The 18,310-nt window shown below is 36.5% G+C and overlaps 2 protein-coding genes across 6 annotated transcripts; one reads left to right on the top strand and one right to left on the bottom strand.

Annotated features, from left to right (window-relative positions):
* The first annotated feature begins 462 nt into the window (after positions 1 to 462).
* Positions 463 to 3,409, top strand: LOC145940154 (U6 small nuclear RNA (adenine-(43)-N(6))-methyltransferase). Of its 2 annotated transcripts, XM_083045055.1 has the most exons (7): positions 474 to 1,000; positions 1,277 to 1,493; positions 1,732 to 1,872; positions 1,982 to 2,339; positions 2,537 to 2,735; positions 2,834 to 2,995; positions 3,072 to 3,219. In XM_083045055.1, the coding sequence occupies exons 1-7, from the start codon at positions 896 to 898 to the stop codon at positions 3,084 to 3,086; spliced, it is 1,197 nt and encodes a 398-aa protein (XP_082901181.1). In that variant the 5' UTR covers positions 474 to 895; the 3' UTR covers positions 3,087 to 3,219. The 2 variants fall into 2 exon arrangements, with proteins under 2 accessions (XP_082901180.1, XP_082901181.1); XM_083045054.1 differs by having other exon boundaries at positions 463 to 1,000; positions 2,834 to 3,409.
* A 78-nt stretch (positions 3,410 to 3,487) lies between these two features.
* On the bottom strand, positions 3,488 to 18,241 carry Clu (clustered mitochondria protein homolog). Of its 4 annotated transcripts, XM_083045051.1 has the most exons (19): positions 16,826 to 17,396; positions 16,365 to 16,627; positions 16,130 to 16,281; positions 12,306 to 12,583; positions 11,533 to 11,955; positions 11,031 to 11,397; positions 10,093 to 10,229; positions 9,638 to 9,918; positions 9,423 to 9,549; positions 8,935 to 9,109; positions 8,633 to 8,835; positions 8,377 to 8,515; positions 7,965 to 8,170; positions 7,667 to 7,873; positions 7,425 to 7,523; positions 6,844 to 7,188; positions 6,292 to 6,564; positions 5,903 to 6,028; positions 3,488 to 5,796 (listed from the first exon to the last, which is right to left on the bottom strand). In XM_083045051.1, exons 4-19 carry the CDS (start codon positions 12,381 to 12,383, stop codon positions 5,140 to 5,142), a joined length of 3,843 nt encoding a protein of 1,280 aa, XP_082901177.1. In that variant the 5' UTR covers positions 12,384 to 12,583; positions 16,130 to 16,281; positions 16,365 to 16,627; positions 16,826 to 17,396; the 3' UTR covers positions 3,488 to 5,139. The 4 variants fall into 4 exon arrangements, with proteins under 4 accessions (XP_082901177.1, XP_082901178.1, XP_082901179.1 ...); XM_083045052.1 differs by lacking the exons at positions 16,130 to 16,281; positions 16,365 to 16,627; positions 16,826 to 17,396 and adding exons at positions 13,711 to 14,571; positions 15,098 to 16,123; XM_083045053.1 differs by lacking the exons at positions 16,130 to 16,281; positions 16,365 to 16,627; positions 16,826 to 17,396 and adding exons at positions 13,711 to 14,571; positions 15,103 to 16,123.
* Between the last annotated feature and the right edge of the window lie 69 nt (positions 18,242 to 18,310).

The raw sequence follows: 18,310 nt of genomic DNA, 5'->3' as shown, positions 1-18,310 counted from the left end.
TGCCAATTTCAAATCGCGTAACCATAGAATATATAATATATAATATTGGAGCGCGTGTCGATGTGCGCGGTGCGTTCGACTTTTAACCTTCAAGTGGCGCCGCGTCACGCGGTCGGAATTCGCGCGCGGAGTGGGGGGTTGGGGTGGGGGGTGAGAGTGGGGGGACGCGCGCGCCGGTGCGCGCGTCCCCCCACTCTCACCCCCCACCCCAACCCCCCACTCCGCGCGGCGCACAGGCGCGCGCGTCCCCCCACTTTTACCCCGTACCTCAGCCCCCCCACTCCGCGCGCCGAATTCCGACCGCGTGACGCGGCGCCACTTGATGGTTAAAAGTCGAACGCACCGCACACATCGACATCGACACGCGCTCTCTCTCTCACTCTCTCTCTCTCTCTCGTCCCGTGTTGCGCGTTGCGCATAGAACCAAGTATTATTCAAGTGAAGATATCTCTTTCTTCATTCTGTGCCTGATGTTCATTTTAGCGTGATAATTTTTTATTGGTGCTCCGATCCGCGATATGTAATGTCTGAAAATCTATTGGTTCAGTGGAATTAGTGATTAGCCAATCAGGACAAAAGTAACTAGAGCTTGTGGAGCTATCATTTCGCGTATCTTCTATTTGAATTATTCTTAGCCATGGACGTAAGAATACCTGGGACTCGATTCTTGAATTCAACAAATATGACGTCTTGTGCCTATATAATCATAATTGGACTAAAAATTGGTTGAAGGGACATTAAATATTCCCAAAATAAAAAAAAAATATGACGTCTTATTTTGAACCTGGCTCATGTGACTATTTGCGAACAAGATCAATTAGCTCAAATATGATCGAATGACAATTGTAATTAATCATATTCAACGAATAAGCAGGTCTTTTCGATTGATATCAGGATGAACGTGAAAAGATATATTCATCCGAGGAATAAATACAAGAAACCGCCAGACTACAAGCAACTCGCAGTCTTGTATCCAGAGTTTCGCGAAATTGCGATCATGGTATGCTACAATATCTTTTGCAATTCACAGAGTAATATTATGCAAGTGTAATAAATATAATATTAGTTCCGCGGCTTAATAAACAAGAAAGAAGGCAACATAAAATAATATGTGTGTGCGTCTAAATGATATATAAAAGTATAGAAGAAAAGAAATTTGTATATACATTAAAAATAATTTTTACATTTAAAGGAATATAAACACAATGCTCTTAAATGGAGCAGCGTGAATAGGATGCTTTCCTACAGCTTTCTATTAACATTCGCATTATTTTAGGACATTGTGGGAAAAGTCAGAATTGACTTTCAAAATAAGAAGAGCCTACGTGTACTTACAGAGACACTTTTGAAGCACGATTTTGGTCTACATGTGAACATTCCACCAAACAACCTGAACCCAGCAATCACTCTGCGCATGAATTACGTTCTATGGATAGAAGATTTGATAAGGCACTCCAAATTGGAAATTGATAAGATTACAGGCATTGATATTGGTAAATACAAAAGCTTCTTTGAAGCACTTTGTAAAACATAGTTGAAGCTTTCAAATATTATATTTATAAAGCAAATAAGAAATTATTAATATAAGAGTAATAAATGTCACAAAATCATAGCTGTAACAGATAGCTTTGTAACATCCTGCTTTTTAGAATGTAATGATAATATTTTAGTAAATGTCTTTTATTCTTGCAGTTTAATGAAATGTTTTTTTAATAATTTTATTTTAAATAGGAACAGGAGCAATTTGTATATATGCTCTGTTGCTGGCAAAAATCTATGGATGTCACGTAATTGGCACAGAAGTGGATAAGAAAAGTGCAGAGTATGCAGAGAAATGCATAACAAGAAACAACTTGCAAAATTTAATTAAAGGTAAGAACTATTAAAACTTTTTTCATTTAAAAAAAATAACGAGAAACATGCTTAAGATATTAAAACTAAAAACTTGAATCTATGTAACGAGATATTTTTTTTAATGTAGTAGTTACAGTAAATTCCGATAGAATTTTTAAGGACGCAATGGAAGATGATAAAATCTACGACTTTTCGATATGCAATCCGCCATTTTTCGAGAGCGAAGGCGATGCTGAAAGAATCGCAAAAGTTTTGCCACCGAGAAACGCGCCTAGTGGAAATGATAGCGAATTGAAAACCATAGGTGGTGAAGTAGCCTTTGTGACACAGATGATCGAGGAAAGTGTCGATTTAGGAAATCGAATAAAGATCTACAGTACGATGATTGGCAAGAAAGCCGATTTGTTCAGTCTTAAAAAATTAATAAGATCGAGAAATATAGAGAACATGACGTGGACGGAGTTCTGCCAAGGTCACACAACACGGTAAATATTATATAAATTAATAAATTTTTAAAATTTGGCTTATTCAATTTTATTATTAAAATTTTTTGTTTCGATACGTAAGTTATTAGAACAAGTTTACGTATAAGTTAATTTCTTAATTAATTATATTATTGTGTACTAAATTATTTAATAAATGAAGTATTGCTTATAGTGATTAAAATTACATTTGTTGATAGATGGGGTTTGGCTTGGAGCTTCTTACCGAAAAACATTGTGGACCTGAGTACCGCACCTGTTATCAGAAAAAGTGGAAAATCCATCGTACAGTCATTAAAGAAGGATTGTAAAACTTCGATAACATTTCCTATAAATGATAAATTTTCTTGTTTAGACGATTTAATCAGTTTTTTAAAAACGACGGCAGAAGAATTAAACGTAATTATTTCTTCTAGTGCTGAGTTTATTTATTACATAACTAATTAAAAGTTATATATAATTTAGTCAGTTTTAAATTAAATTTTGTATTGTTACAGATTAATTTAAAAGACCTATCCATTCCTGAAGACAATTTCGACAGTTGGTCCTGTCGAATAATTGCTAGAGAGAAATCGTGGGAGCATGCGCGCAGAAAACGACGTTTAGCGCAACAGATGAGGCTGAAAAGAATTAAGGATGAAGAATGTATCGAAACGAATGTAGGAAAAATTTCCAATTCTATACCTATCGTAAAAGAATCCAATGATATTGAGCAAGCTAATAAAAATTCTTTAGATGAAACGTCAATAGTTAGGACTGAAAACGAAGAAAGTTCTGATAAAAAAGTATTTAAACACGTTCCCTTGCTTACTTGTAAACTCTGGATAGAAGTTGGAAGTTCTGAATACGAAGAGACAATTGTTCAGGATGATGTATTCAGGATATGGATGATATTTGAAAATGGAAGCGGCGGTTTAAACGCATTACAGTCATTACGACAGTATTTGATAAACAAATTGGACGTAAGAGAAAAGATTCTTCCTAATTCACCAAAATCTGTTAAAAAAAAGAGAGACAGGAAAAGAAAAATTTCCAACAAAGGTGTCGCTATTCCATCGGAATAATTATAATCGGACGATAGCAAAGATCTGTTCGGATAATAAATAAAACGTGCAAAGTTTCAAAAATTTTTAAATTAAATCGACGCTGTATTATACATATAAAACGATTTATTTCATGCAACATGTTAAAGTCTGCTGTAACAGGATGATATATGTAAATCAAGTTTGTAACTTTTTTATTTGTGTATAATATAATAAACCTTATGATTATTATATTCTTTTTTTATAGTACAATTTCGCTAACAAGTTTTTGCAATATACTAATTTATTATGATTATTATTGCAATGCGAAAATGAATCTGTTCGAGGCAATAGTAATCGACGCGATCATACATCGCTTCGTTGACGATTGATCGGTCGTACTTTTACTATCTACAAAAAGAAAATATTGATGCTATCTCATCTCAGGCCTAAAATGTTTCGCTTAAAATCTACAAAGACTGAAACAAAATAATTGGCGCTATTTCGATAATTAAAAACCTCGCGTTTACCGCTACTATCACTATTGCATATTGAATTATCAATCGCTATATCGTTGATCAAACCGCGACAAGAGATTTCGACTCGGGCCGCGAATAGATCCGCGGAACAAGCGAGATGAACAAAAATTAATATTAACAGCACGGTAACAATTGTTTCTCGTTTACTTACGATTCTAATCGCGAAACTTGAAATCTACTACTATACGATCGCGGTGATTTGATTAACGATCAATTATTGTGTCCTTATGACGAACATGGGAGGTAATAATGCTATTCGTATTCTTATCATCACTGTCGAAACTGAGTGTTAAAGATATATATTGTAGTTGTATATTTTTTTTAAGAATAAAAACCTAATATAATTCAAAATATATTCGTACAAGAGGAAGCACTTTCACGCGATTGCTGTAATGAATGATGTAAGATGGTGGATTATACGCGTGGGTTTGGATATTAAGGTGCTTTCTTCTTTTTTATCGATGGCGACTAGACCAATGATGACAACGAAGGCCAAAACAACACATGGTGACACAAAAAGGATTAATAAAACACACGGTATACATAATAGAGAAAAAAGAAGACAATTTTCAAAATTTACTACGAATTCGATCGATTTCCCAACGTTACTAAATCGTTTCAACAAATTAACAGCTGGTAAGCGTTATATCACCTTCATTTATCGTTATATCACGTCATTGGGACGAATAACTTGAACCCTTAAAAAAAAATATATATATATATGTATATATATGATCGCGCACAAGTGTGAAGAAATCACATTGCTCTTTGATTTCGTGATGCGAAGACGGCACAATACCTCTTACATCTAAGACGCTCGCATCGAAGATTGCTTTTTAAGCGACATGGCACTTTCTTATCTTCTTATTGTTATATACATTTGGTATAACAAATAAGTGTGCGTTTTTCGCGTGAAAATTCAATCTTTCGCGCGAATGTGTAATGTATTCTTCTCTCTTTCTTCGTAAACACATCATCGACGACGACATTGTTTTGCATCTCGTCTCTTTTCGAGAGTCTCCAACTATTTAGACGATATAACGAAACAGTGCAAATATCAAATATATATACCGTATATATACATATACATATATATACATATATTATATATCGTATATATACCGTATATATATCGTACACATAACAATCCTCGCGCGAAATTGTTTCCACGAGGAGAGGGACTAGGGCTCAAAAAAAGAGAAAGGAAAGACTACTAGCGTTCGTCGTCGACAAGCGAAGAGTTCAGCTCTCCGCTGCTACGACCGGCTCCAAGCTACCGGCTTTGCTATTTTCCAGTTTCTTCATCTCTGCCTTTTGTTCGACCTTCTCGACTTTCTTCTCCGTCGTCGTGGATATTTTCTTGATCTCCTTGTCGTCTACCTTTTCGATCTTGACGACCTCGCCACCATCCAATTGCGACTGTTCCTTCTGTCGTTTTTCGATCTCCGCTTTGAAATTGTCGATGTCTTGTTGACTAATTTGCACGAAGAGGATGCCATTGATGACGTTGAGCATGTCTAACACCGAACCCATGCTAGGCGGCTGTACCTGAATCGGTGGCAAACTCACGCCCGACTTGCCCGTGTAGATCTCATTCATCTTCTTCTGCAATACAACCGCCTGCTGAGTCAGGTGACGTAAACAGTCGCTGCTTTCTTTCGTCTTCTCGTGCTCCTCGCCCAGCTGTTGCTTGTAGATCGCGTACGTCTCCTTCTCGTTGTTCAGTGCCGCCCGGAAGTCACCCATACACGACTGCGTGCGCGCCACCAAATGATACGACACCGCGACCTTGAGCGAACGCGAACCGTGATAACGTAAATTCAAAGCTAACGCGTGTTCCAGGAAGCGCAGTGACAGCTCATATTCGCCGACCGCGTGTAAGATCAACGAGATGTTGCTCTGAAATAATCAGACACATTGCAATTTAAATGTGTAAATTTAATTTATAAATTAATTAAGAGTTATACATTCTCTCATTCAACTGGGGCACAATTTTTAGACTTACATCGAGCAAGGCCACTTCCGGATGATCCTCGCCGCAAACTAATAACGCTAGATAACGTGCTCTGTACAGTAATCTTAATGATACAGATACTTGGCCATTGGCAAAGGAGTATAAGGCGAGATGTATCTATATAGAGAACAAAATATTATAAATTATTAATCATACATTATTATAAAGAATTGTTGTTGAATAATCATTATACTTTTTTATTTACTTATTAATATTTTAGTCTTAATATAAATTATTCTTTTATATACTTTATTTATATGCGTTATAATTTATTATAATATATTATTTCTATAATGTAATTTATATAAAACACATAAAGAGAATTATTCTTTCATTTTATGCTATCATCATTTGAATTATAAATGATTGGTATAACTTACGTATTCTGTGATGGTGTACGGATGATCAATACCATTGACCCTCTCTGACATAAGAACTGCCTTTTGCTGAGTAGCGAGTGCCTCCGCATGATCGCCCATTATATAATTCAGTCTCGCTAGCATTCTGAGACACTGTGCGATTTCGGGATGCATCGCGCCGTAAACATTATTCAGTAGATTCAGTGCCTCACTAATTAACTCATATCCATCTTTTAAGTATCCTTGCTGAATCTTGCTTTGGCCGGTTGTGTAAAAATTGTACGCATCGCTAGCCTGAAGAAAACCAAGTTTAAATCAACTCATTCTGTGTAAGCCATCATTTTTAACTTGAATAAAAATTATTCTTTAGGCTTTTTAATCTCCATAGAAAAATTCAACCGAATATTAGTTTGGATTTTAAAAAAATTTTCTTCTAGAATTAATATTTTTTAGCTATCTGAATTATTTCTATAATGAATTATTTCTCTATGAATCAATTACTTCCTCTAAAATTTCTAAATTATTAGATCTTTAATTAAATTGTCTTATTTTTACTCAAAATTGGCAACTTACTCTAGGATTGATATGCTTGACGACGGGAAAAATGTTCAGTATGTCATCTTCGAAAAATGTCGATCGGTTCTTGTTCTCGAAGTTGTACTCGCGCAGCAGTATCTGAATACCGGTCTTGATGCAAAAGCCACGCAGCAGCGAAATCTTTTGCAAATGAAAGTGCTCTATCGTGGCGTCCAGAGACTCCGGACTCGGCGTTTCCCAGTCATAATAGGCCTTCAAATCACCTTTAATTTGCTGCCACAATGATTTAGGCGTTAACGATGCCCACTCTACTTCTGATTGTTGCGGCCCGTTGATTCTACCTTTGCGTTTGTTGCGGCGTTTCGCAGTTTTGCTTTGAAGCTGATACAGAAAATTATATCTAATAATTTAATTATGTACAAAAAATTATAACTAATAGTTTAATTATGTAGAAAATATATAATCTTCTCTACAATAATTGTTTCTATACTCTTCATTATTTGTTGTTAACTTGTAATTAATAAAATTTTGATTCTATAAGTCGCGCGAGCGCGATTATTGTATCGTTAAAGAATTTCTTATTAATTATAAATGTAATTTAATTGCATATGACTAACTTCTTCTAGATTTTGTTGCGGATGTATTATTTGCGCCGAGGACAGGAAACAATTCAGAAAGTGGCTGACAGCTGCGGATAGACCCATCAGCTCCGTACCCTGCAAAATGGACATGTTTGTACAATTCTGCTCTACGATACATATTGAGAAGATGTAATTTTATTTTTGGTAAGATAGATAAAAACTAAATTTTGTATTTGAACAATTTAAGGTTGTATACATACACGCACATACACACACACCTGCATGTAAGATGTGAAAATGTGTTTGGCCGATCGAAGAAGCAGTTCGGATACAGCGATGCGATTAAGATACTGCAGCTGCGGCACTGCGGCTAACATGGCCGCTAATTTACCGAGATAGCGGACGTTGATGCCTCTACCATGAAGAGCCTCCACCAACGTACTACCATCCATCGCGGCCGCTGTGTGGTCCAAGCACTCTCGTATCTAAAATAAGAATTTAATTAGCAGAGAAAAATATAATTAAATATATTAAACCAATTGCAGGAACTTAAATACAACTTTGCAATGAACTTACGAACGTAGGCAGCTGCACTGTAAGCAAGAAATCCGCGGCGTCCTTCACTAATTGCTTCTGTTTTTTCAGTTCGACCCCATTGAAGTCCGGATGTTTAACGCCGGGCGAGAACACATCTGGATTGAATCTCACGTCGAACTCGGCATCTCGCAGACTGCCCACCGCCGCCGCGGCTCTTCGCACTATCTCCTTGGTGCTCTCCTCCACTATCGTTCAGAGGTAAAATTTTAGATTAAATTATTATTAATTAAGATTTTTTTTACAAAATCAATTCCTTTTTGTAACAATTTCTTTATCATTTTTATTATCAGATCTCTTCTTTTGTTCTAATATTCACATATTCACTATTAAATGAATAAAAGATAAATTTTTTCAATGTTAAAAAAGTTATTTTATATGTTCGAATACATACGTTCCTGTTTCTCGCCGCCTGTAATCGAATCAGTGATGCTCTCGACGATCTTCTTAGCTTCGTCAGCCTCTATCAGCGATTGGGCGCAGTCCTCCTTGTTACTATCCACAGTGACGATCGAATCCTCTTTTTTATCTTCCTAAAATAAGAATAGTCAATTCTATATCATTTCCTATAACTTTTATTTCAAATTGTCCGCAATATTTTAAGTAATAAATATAAAAATATAAAATATAACAAGTAGAGAAGTGTTTACTTTGGTAGTTGTTTCTTTTTCCTTCTGAGATCTTCTAGTTGATGTGAGCTGCTGAAGATGAACGGCCGCATGCTTGATGAATTGAACATATCTTGCCTCAACAAACGAGTCTATGAGCTCCTGACGCAGACAGGCCAGTCTGTGTTTATGCTCCACCGGAAAACCCAAGGCTCGCGCTTCCTTGCTTAGCTCCACACCTTCCACTGAATAAAAGAAATGAATTTTAAAAAGTAAAAATGAAGCACATACACACACAGTCCCTTTTGTAGGACCTTCGTAGAATCAGCTGTTCTTCGACTTACGTTTCAAAAAATTCACGTCGGGCGGAAAAGTCCTCAACAGGTCTAGCACATAATGTCGCGAATCGTTACCAATGATACCCTTGCATTCAACACTGCTGCAAAGTTCGATCTCTTCGCCAGCATCGTTGATCACTTTATGAGGAAGAATCTTTAGCTGTTGACCAGCTTTATTCAGCTAAATATTGAGCATCAAAGATACTTGAGTTTCAAAGTAACAACAGAATTATATTCATAGCAAAATTATAATGACAAAAGAAGTCGATCGAGATGATTTTCTTTAACAAAAATTAATTAATTTTGTATATATATATATTTAATTAAAAATAAGATTAATTAAAATTAGAGAACTTAATTAATGATTCTTTTATAACTTTTAAATTGTCAACACAAAAAAAGATAAGGAGAATCTATATTATTTCTATCTTTATTATTTCACTATTTGTTTTTATTATCACTATATAGATTCTGTTTATATAGTTTGTTCTTACCAATTCAAGATACTTGGGATGCGTGAGAACTGTCTTTCCAAAGTCGATAGACCCATAGACCACCGATTGTTCCTGTTCGCGTTCTAGTATACCTGGTATGATAGATTGCGCAGTGACGCGATAGCCTCTACGAGAGAAAGGTCACGAGAAACAAGCTATTAATTTAAGAAATCAATAGAAAAAAATAAAAAAAAAACGAAATCCAAGAAACGCACCTGTAATCGATGACAACAGTGCCGAGAGTATAAAGACCGGGCAAGTCCACGGCTGCATATACCCGGACACCTTGTAGATCGTTGCGAGGCGCGACAAAAGCTGCGGCGTCGCCACCCAACTCTTTATAATGATCGCGTACGTCAAAACCAAGCGAAAAGAAAATGTTATTCCAGATAAACATCTGCATTTTGGCTTCCTCGCCGGGATTGATCGCCATTACGTTGCCATCGATCACTGCCATCGCTCCACGAGTCGCTGCGGCCACAAAATCGCTGTGAACCTAAATCATTTTAAAGATAATTAAGAGAAAATTTATTATGTAAGAATTATTATTTATTATTAAAGTTATTATAGATAAAAATTAGGGTTATTATTAATACTATTATTTTCATTTTAATTTTATATTGTATTATTATGCTAATGTATTTCGTATATAATGTATGAGACAGCGTACCTTGAAAATAGCACGTTCCCGTAGCAATCTCTCAGGAAGATTTTTACGCGGCAATTCCCTCGTAGTTTGCAGTTCCTCGTTCCAGTCGCGAGTTTGTCCTGGGATGTGTTCTTCGTAGCCCAATTTGGAGGAGAAAGCTAGGATAAATAAAAGAGAATTGATTATCTGATTTATACAGGGTGTCCGGTAATAGTCGCATCAACCGTCGTGTGCAGGTAGAGCTAGTTAAACCGAGTAGAAAAGTCTTCTACCATTTTGCGATATTCTCAATAATAAGAGAGAAATAAATTAAAGAAAATCAGCCAATTCGCGCGATGATAAGCGTGCGGCGAGAAGAGACAGCCCACTCGGGGGTCCAGAGTTAGCGCTACTCGTATGGAGTTACTGTCTTTTGTAAAGCGCTCCTCCCCGCTTCATCGCGCGCTTAGCAACCGTGTAACATTATACTGTTTCTTTTCGCCGCATGCTTAGTAACGACATAAAACTGGACTGTCTCTTCTCGCCGTCGTCACGCGAATTGGCCGATCTTTATTAATTAATATCTCTCTTATTATTGAGAATATCGCAAAATGGTATAGGACTTTTCTACTCGGTTTAACTAGCTCTACCTGCACACGACGGTTGATGCGACTATTACCGGACACCCTGTATATATAATCACTAATCTATTTAATTTACGACGTCTCCTATAAACAATTATATCCATTAAGCTCTCCAGATAATTAATACTAATTGTTTAGTATATGTGTATATGTGTGTATAGTGTTTTATTTTAAACACAAATATAATACATAATCAGTTCTTATTATTAAGATTTTTTATCATAAAATGAGTACTATCTGTCCTAATATTTAGATATATTCAGGTTCTGATTATGGATTGCTCCTTTTTATTGTTGAATATTGTAGAAAGTTTTTTTATTTTAGTTTAGAACTTACTGTCTTCCGCGCGAATGGCGTCGATGGTGTGCTCGATTTGCGGTGCACTCCAGGCATATAGTTGATAAGGCGTTGCCACTCGCTCGAAAGGATGCCTTTGAGTCCTGCGTCGTTGCATAGCGGCGAATCCTCGTTTAAAGGCCGGACTAAGTTGATTTAACAGCTCAATCAAGCTGTGGCATAAGTGGCTAGGCGTAGCCGGTTTAGGATTAAACACTTCTTTGGTCGACTGATTAACAAAAAAACCTCTAGCGCATGCGGTCAAATAATACTGCTTGTCCTCCAATGTGACCACGTGCAGATATATCAGATCACCGTGAAGCTTTCTGTGACCAGGCGGTGGATTCCATCCTGACGTCGTAAGGACCTAAAAAAATGCAAAAAGTTTGAAAGTTTAGTTTGTCTCTCTTTCTTTCAAATAAGAGTTCAGTTTTTAATATTAAAAAACGTCACTAACTTTCATAAATTAAATTATTAATCAACGAATTAAAAAATTGCTAACTTTTAGACACGGCTGGCACTTCTGCTCCTTTATCTGCGGCTGGAGAGGAAACAAGGGCCTGTCCCTACAACCGGGTATGATGTAATCGGGCGGCGTGCAATCGACCGAATCCGCTCGGGTTTTCTTCTTCTCCAAGATATCGCCGTTCGTAACAGCATTGAGAAACGACAGACTGCTGCACTCGACGCCATTGTAAGCGTCTGCGGGATCCACAGACTTGAGAAGATCGCGCACGTGTCGCACGTGTATGCGCGCCTCCCGCATCGTATACGGCTCTTCCACTACCTTGATGATCGAACCGTCCTTCAGGCCCTCAATATTTTTCAGCTCGGCGAAGTTATCCAATGTGTTGCTATCCAGCTGCAGTGAAAAGCATGTGCGATGGCACGTGTCTTCACGGTCCATGAGTAGCTGATGGATTTCCTGTTAAAAAAAAGAAAAATATTAGTAAATTTTGAATAAAAATTTAAATATTAAATTTAAATATTAAATTTTTTTAATTTGATACCAATCAGAGTATATCTTAGGAATTTCGTTATAAATTTAATATAAATATAATGCAAAGTAATAAATATAAAATAATATAGTGACACAGACAAAATTAATTAATAAGATAAAACAGAATAAATAAAATTAAATTCAAAGGAAGACAATATCTTGGAAGACGATTCGTTAATAAAATAATTTATTATTAAATAAAATATAAATTATATTCTTCTCTATCAGACAATATATGGACGACAATATTTCATCATCGAGAGGCGAACAATTACCTGCACAAGCTCCATGCTGGAAACTTGTATGTCGAAAGGTTCAGAACCCGGGCTGACGATCTTGACGGTGAAGCCCATGTCCTGAATGAAGACGACCTCCTGCTCATTCGCGGGATCCTTCTCCTTATCAGCAACATCTGCTTCCTTCTCGTTCCCGTCATTATTCTTATTGTCCTTCTCCTTCTCGCTTTCCTTCGTCGCCTCGACTTCTCCCTTCTCCACAACGTTCTCGGCAGCAGAGCTCGTGCTTCCGCTCTCTTCTGCTTCCTGTTTCACTTCTGAAAATACAATACATCGTCTATAAGGAACAATTCAGCAAATATCAATTTAACATGCGCAAGAGTGATTTTATCGAAGTTTATATCTTTACAATCTAAAAGCATTATCAAAAAGTTACATGATAAAAAAACATGTTAAATTCAAATTTATAAATTTTCTAATATTGTAATTTCTTTCTAAACTTTTAAAATATAACATGTATAGATTCACACAAAAACTTCTATTCAATATGTTTCATGATAACGATTCATACATATGTACATAAAGAACATGTGATTTTAATTGCAAGATATAAATCGATTAAATCAGACTGAGAATAAATTACAGAATACATAAATTAGATTGAGAATAAATTACAGAATAATACATAAACTCGCTCTCGCCCTGACACTGAAAGAGAGTTGCGACGCGTTCACGAAAAAGATATAAATACATCGCAGTCTCCAAGTGGTCTCGGATGCGCTTTCAAAATGCACTCTCTCGGCACTCGCATTCACCAATGCGTTTACAAAATAAATAGTACGCGCCGAAATGTCGTCCTATTTATGGATATCGGGACACGTGTTTGCTTTATGCATCCATTTCGAAGCGGCAGAAAAGATTTGCGTCAGAAAGATGCCCATTGCATCATAGGAAACAATAATCTCATTGAACTTTCTTTTCTATTATTACAAAAATATTTAACATTCTCGATTTGACTCATTGATCAAAGTGCATCTTTTTCAAACAAAAAGTTCCTAAACTAACGTTTTACAATGCATAACAGAAGGAATGATTTTACAGATAATTGAAATTAAAATTTTGCATTTAGATAAGCCACATTTTGCAAATATATCGTAGACCTCGTACAATTGTAGACGATGGTCGATGAATCACGCAACTGATAAGAAAAACTGTCCTATAATTCGAGTGCCAAGAATTAAATAGAATTCGAGATAAAAATTTTCATTGCGAATAAAAAATTGTACAGTTTAGCTCCTTTTATGTGTTTGATAATATTTAGATCAGACAATAAATTAAGCGCTATCTTTGATGATTGGACAACATTTTAGAATTTTAAATATTTATGCATAAACATTTTTTTTTTCACGTTTTTTTTCAGTGACACATAAATCGTCTACTCAGCTGTTTTATCACCGTGTTATCGGTGTACCCTTCTACTGTCACTCTGTGTGGAATTATTGTACTCCTGTTACAACACGGGTATGTAATTGGATGTAGATAAGGCATCTTATCACAAAATAATGTGAGAAAGGTCTGTAAATACGGAGAGAAAAACCGCGACGATTATATATCGCAGAGAAGTCTAGTTGTGGAATAACATATATGTAGAGTGTTGTAGAAAAGTGCCACAAATTTTAAAATAATGCTTCCTTAGAAGTAACATTTATAATCGCGTTTATATATCAATCTTTCTATTTTTTTAAAACATAATAACTATAATTTTGCTGCAAATAAATAATGTTAGATATCTTGCTAAATAAAGACAAAGAATTAACTTCGCAGAAATTTTTGTAAAATCATGCACAAACGCCTTTCGATAAAAAAAAAAAAATAATAAGTTATTACACTTATCTATATTATTACCATATACTATATAAGTACTAAGTTTTGAAACAAAAAGTTATTAAGATAAGACGAAGGTAACTCGGCTCATAATGACTAACAAATGAAGTGAGTTAAAAACTCAACGAGCTCTATTAGGCTGTATCTACTATACAGTACAACGTTATTATTAATAATTATCGCAGATAGGCGCGATATTTGTGCATCTGTCGCTAAAGCGGAGCAAATTGATGAATGGCATCATCGGTTTCATTCACGCGGTAACGTGAAAACGACATTATATCATTAATAAAACGTTCGGTTGAAGAATTATCAATCTTCGCAAATCGTCGCGCTTTTCTTCTCGCCATTAAACCGCCGATTAATTTGATTAACGGGTACGATGAATCGCATCGATATGATATCGTATCATCCAATAACCCTGAAAGAAATGAAAAAGCGATCAATTATTCGCGTCCTTAAACGATTTTTGATGACAAATTTATCAATTTTTCTCGATAATTTTTTTTTTTAATTTAATAACATTTAAACATGCAGAGTACCAAAACTATCAGATAATACTTTGAAAATTTTTCGATAAATTTGAAATAAAAATTTAGAAATATATTCATATCAGAAAATTAAACTTAAATATATATATGTGTGTGTATTACTTAATTAAAGACTTTTTAAATATATAAAATAAATTAAAAATATATATAATATATTAAAAAATAGATAATCAATTTAAATATAGAAAGTTAAAGACTTTTCTAATTTTACATTTAACTTAAATATGTCTTTCACATCATTTTTAAATTTTACGACTATATAATCTATTCAAAATTCAAATTAAGTAACTAGAAAAATAGATATGAATATTAACGAGGACTCAAAGATAAATATGCGATAAAAGAATGACTATATAGTATTTACAGCTAAATATAGAGTGCAAGCGACGAGTTTACCGTACGAGAGTTATGCGGGTTCCCGACGCATCGGAGACACGTGAAGAGGATCGATTTAAACACGCGAGCTCAAAGGTGAAAGTACGAGCTGCAATCGTATTGCAATCGTCGCGCCAGTTAGCTGGACTCAATTGTCATCGAGGGATGTCTGTTTGACGTAGAATATCGTGTAAAACAGTATAATAGTCGGCGCCGATAACCCCCGTTATCGATAGGTCCTCCTTCATTGCGATTCCGCACCACAATTGTTTCCTCAAGACACGTGAATGAGAATGCGCTAATTGTATGACAAAGTCTTTTCCTCTTTCGCTTTTCATTAAACTTGTGAAAATATACAAATGATTATAGATAGATTGATCACTTTTTCGTCCAGTCAAGTTTCTCGAATGCTCCCGATTTTCTGATGCAACTCTTTATGTTAATATTTTATAATTTTTATATTTATGAAATTTTGTTATATATATGTATGTATCTATATTTATATATACACATATAATTATATAATATATATTATATATATTTACGTATATATAAAGACAGAATTTACAAGATTGAAAAGATATTATATTGAATTTGTTTTTATATATATTATAATAACGCAAATCATAAATTTTCAAGCCGATCATTGACACGTGCGTTTCATCTGTTCCATATCTGTTGAGGAAAGACATCCCGCGGAGAGAAAGTCTATACGAGTCTATATCCTTCGAAAATGCACATTTCTGTCAATCAAAGTCAATCCTTAGAAGAGAAACACGTGTTTCGTTATTTCATTTCTTCCCTCTATTGTATCAATAAAAGAAGAATAAAAAAACGATAGAAAGATGAGAGAAATTATTTGCGCTCTCACGCGAAATCGATTCCAGAGGATTGTTGAATCGCCTTGTAGTCAAGGACATCCCATTATTCATTTCAAAGATCGATCTTACGCTGAATTGAAGTATCTGCTGGCCTTCTTATTAGAATATTCTCTTATTCGTCTCGACCATACATTGACGTCACTCGCAAGTATTAATGTTGCAACATACATACGTCGTTGTTTATCCTAGAACGTTTATCCCGAAGTATTACGCTGAGATCGCGAGATGTCACATTCACCGATGAAAATAATTTTACGTCGATGTGTTGCATCATACATTATCATCCTAGACAACGATGTTGCGTCATACAGTCGCTGCTTCGCCCTAAAAATCGAGATTTATTTTTAAAATATCGACATTACACAAATGACAATTTTACATATCGATTAAGAAAAGGAGAAGAAAACCTGATCCAAATTTTCATCCGAGGCACGAGCATAACGAAATAGATTGTTACGTAAACGCGATCGGAGCACGTGTGTGCGTGCGTTTAATCTTCGTCTCGTGCAACGATCCATAGATAATCATAGTAACGAGTCCACAGATAACCATTGGCCCTTTCTTAAAAAGCTCGAAGAAACCTTGAAGAACGTTCTCAATATCTAGACACTTAATTATCACGTTGTGCTTCACGTTGTGGGATTATAACAATCAATTAACCAGGAAATTCCTGAAATTTTCACTTGTTTAAAGCATCTCTCGTTAATATTTCGAAATTTATATTAATTTTAAAGGCGATTTATGTTACTTATATTTATTACACAGATTTATTATTGCGTGACAATTGTAGAATCTACATATAAAAGCTGAGGAAAATTTAGTATCATTCTATCCACCAAAGTTATCTTGAAAAATATCTATAAAATACCTTGGTGCGATTCTAGGTCGAAGATCTCGATGAATCCTTCGCCGAGTATAAAATTTTGACAATATTTTAAATACACACTGAGATTATTCTCGAAAAATTCCGTGAATAGCTCGACATTTCGAAAGTGTTTCTCACTTGCATCTTAATGATCACTTCTCTCGACATTTGGATACTTTCACAAATTAGACAAGTTTGTCCTTCTATTAGTATCTCTTTCGAGAAGACTCTCGCGAGAAAACACTCGGAAAAATATATCTCGAATATTACGGTTAATAATTCATCAAAGATGGGAGCAAAATAGAAACAGACACGTTTAACATTCTATTCAGAGGGGGAAGGGGGAGGAGAGGAAAACATACTTTCGCACAAGAACTGGACAGACTGGTTGCACTTGAAAATCTCGATGAAATAATAGAGTAACGTGTTTGATTGACCTATGAGGCACAAAGAGCAAAGATTATCCCAATTAATCAATGAAACGCGTTACTCTACGAGTAGATCTTCGAACGCAACCCTGGAAAAGATTCGTCCGTTGGCGCCGCGTTGTGCGTCTTCTGCTAGACCCTTCTCCCACCCCCTTTTTGCCACCCCCACCGTCCATGGGCGACTCACATGACCCCGTGCGTGGAGATTCGCGCAATACGTGAGGTTACGTAACGCGCCTCGCGCTCTCCTCTCTCTCTCTCTTTATCCATCTATCTGTCTCTCTTCCTCTCTCTCTCTCTCTCTCATATCCCCTCGCTCGCTCGATCGAGGCCGGCTTTTGCGCTCGAGGAGCTCGATGAAGCGATGAAGGACGAAAGCGAGGAAGAATCTCGCCGAGACATCGTCGACGAGAGACGAGACTTGGACGCGACCTCGTCCTCGTCGGGGATTACATAACCGCGAGCGAATTGAAAAACGGGACAAATTTTATCACACGCGATTAACCTTAAAGAGGACCGCGGGCAGCCTCGTGCGCTCGTTATCGCGCGCGAGGATGCGTGTTGTCGATACTAACCGGTCGTCTTTGCAGCCTCGCGTTTCTGATCGCCATTCAGCAAAGGGATCGTTGAATCACCGGTGTCCCTCTCGGACGTGTCGATCTGCGCGCCGACTGCCATTTCCGCGACCATTTAGGCGACGACGATGACCGCGATGATGATGACAATGACGACGAAGAGGAAGAAAACGATGAAGCTAAGAACCGGGGTGCAGATGTATACGAGCGCTTTTTTATAGATCTTCTAGTTTTGCTTCCGCAGTTTACTCCTCTTCTTCGTTCGTCCTTTCGCCCTCTCTAGCTGCTCCTCGTTCCGATTTCTTCGATCACGCGCACGCACACCCTTTTGAATCGTCCGTTCGGTGCCGACCGAGACGGAGAGCGACGACGACGTCTGACTTTTTCACGGGGCGACGCACTACTCGAGCGCGCGCGGTCCCGCGGCCCGCACGTGTGTTTCGAACAGGGTACAAGGCGCGGCCGCGATTGGTCCGCCAAGACGA

The sequence above is a fragment of the Prenolepis imparis genome, unplaced genomic scaffold, assembly GCF_030444845.1.
Source record: "Prenolepis imparis isolate NDT839.2.m4 unplaced genomic scaffold, iyPreImpa1.0 SCAF_9, whole genome shotgun sequence".
Classification (NCBI taxonomy): domain Eukaryota; kingdom Metazoa; phylum Arthropoda; class Insecta; order Hymenoptera; family Formicidae; genus Prenolepis; species Prenolepis imparis.
The sequence above is the reverse complement of the archived record's forward strand: the minus strand, read 5'-3'. Positions and strand labels throughout refer to the sequence as shown.

What these genes read in the sequence shown, in the direction of transcription:
- LOC145940154 (XM_083045054.1), top strand. Translation starts at nt 896, where the DNA reads ATGAACGTGAAAAGATATATTCATCCGAGGAATAAATACAAGAAACCG. An exon ending in TTCGCGAAATTGCGATCATG is followed by an intron (nt 1,001 to 1,276) that starts GTATGCTACAAT and finishes GCATTATTTTAG; the next exon opens with GACATTGTGGGAAAAGTCAG. An exon ending in GATTACAGGCATTGATATTG is followed by an intron (nt 1,494 to 1,731) that starts GTAAATACAAAA and finishes TATTTTAAATAG; the next exon opens with GAACAGGAGCAATTTGTATA.
- Clu (XM_083045049.1), bottom strand. Translation starts at nt 17,940, where the DNA reads ATGGTCGCGGAAATGGCAGTCGGCGCGCAGATCGACACGTCCGAGAGG. An exon ending in CGCCATTCGCGCGGAAGACA is followed by an intron (nt 10,230 to 11,030) that starts GTAAGTTCTAAA and finishes TATTTATCCTAG; the next exon opens with CTTTCTCCTCCAAATTGGGC. An exon ending in CGGAAGTGGCCTTGCTCGAT is followed by an intron (nt 5,797 to 5,902) that starts GTAAGTCTAAAA and finishes TGATTATTTCAG; the next exon opens with AGCAACATCTCGTTGATCTT.